The sequence below is a fragment of the Anticarsia gemmatalis genome, chromosome 6 (assembly GCF_050436995.1).
Source record: "Anticarsia gemmatalis isolate Benzon Research Colony breed Stoneville strain chromosome 6, ilAntGemm2 primary, whole genome shotgun sequence".
NCBI lineage: Eukaryota > Metazoa > Arthropoda > Insecta > Lepidoptera > Erebidae > Anticarsia > Anticarsia gemmatalis.
In genome coordinates this window covers 12,005,409-12,012,182 of record NC_134750.1, presented here as the reverse complement: position 1 = coordinate 12,012,182, position 6,774 = coordinate 12,005,409, and the positions used below count along the sequence as shown (strand labels likewise).

Genomic DNA, 6,774 nt, shown 5'->3' with positions numbered 1-6,774 from the left:
ATGAACCTTTTACGAGTACAAGTTTAATCATTTTCGTCAACCAGTCAATTCTCTATTTCGTCACAATCGTTTCAGTAGTTTTATAGTTAAAGCTTCAAAGACAGACAGTGGTTTCTTTTACTCCTGTTCTCTAAGAAGGATTTTACCTATAGTACGGTCATTAGTTATAGATTTGTTTATAGAAAACGGGTTTTCCGTACTCCGTACAGTATAAGAAAAGAGTATTGATACATACCAATCGAGCACTCGAGTACTCGTACAATAGACAATTTGTATAGGTAGATTACATACTAACTGATGTTAGATGACGTACATTGACGTTGTAAAGGCCCCTACACACAGCTAGCGACTTAAACAGACTCTCTGACGCGCGTCCACTGCATCTGAATCGAAGCGTACGGTACGTAAGGTTTTGTGACGTGGTATTCATTTATATGGTGCTGAAATGTCGATTTAGTGGACGCAGTACCATAGAATTTAATACAAAGCAACGGTAACAGCTTACGGTCTGTACACAACAGTACGGAGTCGTCGAACATTATTCCAGTTACGAGATCGAATAACCACATTATCATCAGCAACTTATCCTTGCAACCCGCAAGGGTGGAAAATTTCACCATACCCGGATGAGATTGGATCAGACCGCAAGTTGGATAAATAAAAAAAGACATTTAGATTAGTTTTTTTAAAGATATACCTCTCGCACTTATTCCTCTTATGTCGAGGGGACTTTTACAAACATGCAAACAACGGACACAAAATACAACCAGAACCGAAACCGTTATACCGTGTGGGAATCGAACCCACAGTCTCCCGAAGCAATGGCTGTGGCACGACCGATTATTCCCAGTAGTCCCCTTTAGACCTGTCCCCCGGAGTGACAGCTGGGAATTGTCTTCCCAGTTGTCACCGGGACAATTCGTCAACCCTAATTAACCACTGCGCCATGAAGAAATCATATTGGATTGGATGGATTGCTTAGTAAATAAAAAAGTAAACCAAACAAAAGCATAAGCTTACAATTTTGTTTGACAATACTTGTACGTGGGTGGTAAGTCGTGTGGATACGAGTAGCTAAGTGCAGCATCCCACGCCGGCTGTATCAATTGTTCGAACTTACCGTTATATTGCACTAATCTGTATACGACAGTCATTATAGTGGGTGATTGTTGCTTGTGATTCACGTTCACAGCCGCTGCGGGCAGAAATATAATAAAGGAATACATAGAAATAATAATCTCGGTCAAGATGTAGAATTATCTAAACATACATACATACACTAAATTTACGCCGTCTTCCCATAGGGGTAGGGAGAGGCCAGAGATCTAACTTCCTTTGCTTTGTTCACATACAAAAATCTTGTCTGTGAGAAAAAACGTGTGTCTTTATGTAATTATAATTATGTATGTAAGTATAATAGCAATCAATGATCAAGACTAAAACAACGAATCAATAGTGCTGAAATGTAGTATAGAGATACTTAAAGATCTGGAATAAAGCTTAGACTATTTTACTTTTAATAAAAATGAGATATGTGTATTTCTTAATAGCTAGTCAGCTGTCAATAGCAGTAGAAGCGCGCTACAAGGAGACGCCTGTCAAAAAATATTAGTACAGTTGTTTATCAACGAGTCGCGACCAGATATTTATAAGGCGCTCGTTTGATCGAGTAGCTCTCTCTCTCTTTTCCATGCTATGCATCCCATAAAGTAGGGCCGCTGAGTTATTACCGATTTGACACATGACAAATTGACAATACTAGTGAAGTGACTCAACCAGTAACCCTAATATCATTTTGGAACAGTTTGTTTTTAAATATTCTAGTATAGAATGTAATTAAATAAAATCAAAACCAATAATAGTTAAAGACACAGGTTCTTTATTAGGTAGAGTATCCTTGATGGGCGTAGATAATTGGTCGAGGACATATCAAAATAAAACAAATTTGTAAACACTGTTAAACATTTTAATAAACAAATTAGGTGTGGAGGACTAATATTCTTCATGAAGAACACCAGTTAACGAAGTGATATATTTATATTTACTTTACTTTAATTTTCCAGTGGACTGTATTATAACTATTTTCTATACACAGCTGTTCATATACTTTACTATGTACGGTTTATTCACAATGTACTTTTCTTCTTTCTCCGATGTAATCTTCACTCGATGAGTTTAAAACTTAAACTTTACAATAATAATATTCGTTATAACTATTTACTATGTTCTTTCTTCTTAGTGATGTGATCACTATGAGTTTAATACGTAAACTGATGTTACGCAGCGCGCGTCCCTATTTATATTTATAAACATTGTTTCTACACTAATCTAGAATCAAACCGAATGATCAAGCGCTCCGTGCCGCACCGCGCGGGGTTCGAGAACGCCGCCGTCTCGCTCGCGCGTACGCGAATCGCCTATATGTCTTTCTCGTTCTATTTATTCGGGAACAATCGGTGCGCTTGATCGAAGGATCACCGCCGCTTACAATGTTCACTATTGTTTTTTCGTACTATTCTTAACGTCTAGAATTTTCTAATAATAATATACTTATTTCTACGAATTTTTACAATGTTCTACGTGCGTAAAAGAAACGTAATATTTTATGCCTAAATATGATTCTATCGTACCTCCTTGTACCACAGTAGGTGCAAGAAGTTTTCATAAATAACTACCTATCATTTATTATAACAATTATTCAGGCCCTGAATCAGATTCGCCAGAGCTGTCATCGCTATCACTAGTCACTTGTATGACAATTTCATTGTCTATAACGGTGTCCACTCTTATATCGCGTAAATAATCTTTTGTAATTAGTTTTCTAGTCTTTTCAACGACCTTGACCCAATCTTCTTTAGTTACTTTGCTGCAAGCATCTTTTAATAGACCCATCATTTTATTGGTAGTGAATGGCGGGCTCGTATTATTACGAGCTGCGTAACCTTTAGTGTAAACATTAAATTACGTTAAGTTATTACAAATATATGAAATGTTACACAATTACTTACATGTAAGGGACATGAAATATTTATTTCTTAGTTATGTATCTTTTTACTTATATGCTTAATATTGGATTTTAAAATGGAAATTATTCGTATTCGTAATTTATGCGATAAAAACAATACCTTTAATTTGTGCCCATATTAGCTCAATGGCATTGTACTGGCAGTGATAAGGCGGAATGCGAAGTACCCGATGCCCATGTGCCAGAGCTATCTCATCTACTTCGTAACGGACTCTTGTAGTTTTGTTCTCGCGTACCAACTTCACTAAGTCAGACTTGAGCATTTCGGCAGTAGTTTGTATTCCATTTTTGTGTAGCCATGCTACGAGATCAGCTTTCTTGTTGGCCTGAGTAGGCGCTTTATTCACTTGTTTCGAGTGATATGAAGCGTTGTCCATTATTATGATAGAAGGCTCTGGCAGGCTGGGTAATAATTGATTTTCGAACCAATTCGTAAAAGTGTCTGTATCCATCTCGTCGTGGTAATCGGAAGAACTTTTTGACGCGAAAGCCAGCAGTCCATTTTCAAAGAAACCACTTCCAGCAGAACCGGCGTGACAAATTATCAGTCGCGATCCTTTTCCAACTGGAACCTTTGTGGTTGATGCTTTTGTTTCGTCAGTCCAAGAGCGCGACACAGTGTGGTTCGCATTTAACCATGTTTCGTCAACAAAAACGACGTTGTCCCAAGACTCGATTTTTCTGGTTTCTCTTAAAAACTCACTCCTTTTAATTATTAAATCAAATCTTTCCATTAATATTTTCCTTTTATTCGTTTTTTTATATTCAAACCCAATTTCGTGCAATAGTTTTGACAACGCCGTTTTACCGCCTTTAAACAAGCCAGCTTCTTTTAAAGAGACCAAAAGCAAACGTCTAGTTGGAAACTCGTTCCTAGTGTAATAACCATATATGTGGTTTCTTATTGCATCTGCATCAAAAGCATCAACACCTGTCACGGGCTTTTGTCTTAGTTTTTTCTTAGGAGTGCGTAAAACATTATCTTCACTTCCAGAAGCACCAAATTTTTCTTTATTTATATTATATAGGGTTTTTGCACCAATTCCAAGAGCTTGTGAAACCCGATCTTTCACTTGAGTAACAGGAATCAAAGGGCCACCATTTTGTGACTCACGCTCAAAGTAATCCTGTAGCTTTAGTACAAGCTCACGACATTGACTATTCAATGTTTTTCCTCGTTTCAGCATTTTCAACAAAATTACCAAACGCAATCAAAATTAGTCCAATAAAGCGTAATGACAAACAGGAGAAAGCTGTGTCAAAAACCAATGGTGACACAAGAGAACGTAGTCAGTGTAGGGATGATCGAAATTTATCGATGTTGAATAAACATCGATGTTTAGCTGGAAAACATCGATGTTTAGCTGGAAAACATTGATGTCAACATCGATGTTTCCTTATTATCGATCATCCCTAAGTCAGTGCACTCAAGAATACGGAAGACGACTAAACAGATTATACTAGCGGTGGTGAGTCTGTTGCCAGAATAGTATCGCCAATTACTTAAAGAAGACACCTATAAAATTGCTTAATCGAGGAATAAAATTTTATTTAATGTGTATCTATGTATTTGTTCAAAATTGTACATAATCATTTTAATTGTTTTTATTTTATATCATAGAAAACAGTATTTCTGTCTTTGGAGTTGCTCGAAGGAATAAGTAAAATAAAAATATCCAAATAAAATAAATATCAAACCTATTCCAATGAATTCACATCACTATGAAAACTTGACGCACGAATCCGCACCATGTAACTTTGTACAAGCGCGCCCAAGAACAAAAAAATAATGTTTTCATATTATTTACAAACTATTTTTAGTTTTGAAACAGTGTTTATTGGAAAATTACTTAATTCAGATTTTTTGACATAAAGTTTTATATTAAAGAGGTATTCTAAATCATTCGGCAAATGTGACGCTTGTGCAAGGTTATATCCATTAATTTAAAAAATAATCTGTCAAATCGGTAATTACTCAGCGGCCGTACTATAATGTTGTGTATTTAGCTTTATAAAGTAAATGGATACAATAAAACATACTTTACAAAATCAACCAGTTTAATATTAAATTCAACAGTATGACCATTTCTGAACCCCTGCATATTTCTCATTATAAATTTATATAAACTGATTAAAGAATAGGCAAACTAGGAATGTTATTCTTATTATACCTAATATCCCATCAACTATGTACTTATTTTAACGATTTTAAATTCTCGCGACTTGTACACATAACATAATAGTGCAACGGGTCTTAAACGCGATCGACAATCAAAGGTTGATAGGTACCTTATTTTTTTACCCGTCGTTTCATTCAAATATTAATTTCCAATCCCGTTGCATTATAATCACTCTATACTTATCAAAATAAAGGTTACAATCATATATAATAAAGTTCTTAACTTCTACAAATAAGTGGAATGAAATCTCTTCAACAATATTGCTTATTACATAAAAAAAAACATTTAGAGGTATAAAACTCAGTTATGTATTAAACAATTTATTTCCCGGGATTGTTATATAAGCCCCCCAAAAGCAGCGGTTTAATACACAATAATATAAATTAATAATATAATACAATAGCAGTGATAGCCGAGTGGTTTAAGTTGGCACCTCCCACGCAAGTGGTCGCAGGTTCGAATCCGAGGCAACACACCAATGACTTTTCGAAGTTATGTGTGTATTAGAAATAATTATCACTTGCTCTAACGGTGAAGGAAAACATCGTGAGGAAACCTTGCATGCCTAAAATTTGTTTGATACATTTATTGAGGGCATGCAAAGTCCCCAACCCGCACTTGGCCAGCGTGGTGGACTCAAGGCCTAATCCCTCCCCCTCGTTTGGGAGGAGACCCTTGCCCTGCAGTGGAACAGATATGGGTTATTAAAAAAAAAAAAAAAATAATGAATCCGCAACCGTTCTCCTATGACCGGTTCGCCATTGGACTGTTCGTCGACAGGATGATTCATTTATTTCCTTTTCCCCAACAGAGTCTTTCACCCATGGACATTGCGTCGACAGAAACTTTCATCTATGTCAATTTCGACGACAGGTCTTTCCAGCTACAGAATATTCCACCGACACGACGATAAACCTATTACTCTGGTAACTACAGACCTTTTCATCTAAGGAGAATAGGCTGTCAATTTTAACACAAGCGATAAAACAAAAATATACATATCTAACAGCTACAGCTTACTGTATCTTTACTAAGAGAACAGGGTTGGTTACTTGCCTTAGAGAAGTCAAACTTTGCTTACAACATAAAGAACTTAATTCTCAAAATGAGTTAGTCTTACCTATAAAAAAGCATTAACTACTCATTTATGTAGTTTTGATTACTTACATCCTATTCGATTCTATGAAAATAAAACAACAAAATTATCTTATACGTAAGTATTGTAGTGATAATTTTATTGCATGTGCATAGATACCACAGTTGCATCCTTTACTTACTATGTATTGCACCGGAAATGATCTATGTTAATATTGCGTTACAATTCATTTATTTTACATACTACGAACATATTTATAGGTAGCAAATTTGTCTTTACCACGTTTAGATTTCACTATTTCACACTTACTCATTTTAAAAGCATCAAATAATTGTTAAGACGAAGATGCACTACACCCAGAAACAAGTAAAGAAAAATGTTACTGATAATATGAAACTACCCACTTTTATTTACAATTATTCGTTATGTGCAAGCACCTACTCACAAATAAATTAAAATTTGCTACCTATAAA

The 6,774-nt window shown here is 35.5% G+C and overlaps 1 protein-coding gene across 1 annotated transcript; it reads right to left on the bottom strand.

Moving 5' to 3' along the window:
• Window positions 1–2,694: 2,694 nt before the first annotated feature.
• LOC142973836 (uncharacterized) lies at window positions 2,695–3,402 on the bottom strand. Its single transcript, XM_076115859.1, has 2 exons — window positions 3,126–3,402; window positions 2,695–2,942 (listed from the first exon to the last, which is right to left on the bottom strand). The coding sequence occupies exons 1-2, from the start codon at window positions 3,400–3,402 to the stop codon at window positions 2,695–2,697; spliced, it is 525 nt and encodes a 174-aa protein (XP_075971974.1).
• Between the last annotated feature and the right edge of the window lie 3,372 nt (window positions 3,403–6,774).

Bases quoted from the DNA above. Each gene is read 5' to 3' on its own strand.
- LOC142973836 (XM_076115859.1), bottom strand. From the start codon at position 3,402: ATGGACAACGCTTCATATCACTCGAAACAAGTGAATAAAGCGCCTACT. The intron at 2,943-3,125 runs GTATTGTTTTTA...TTTACACTAAAG, and splicing joins AATATGGGCACAAATTAAAG to GTTACGCAGCTCGTAATAAT.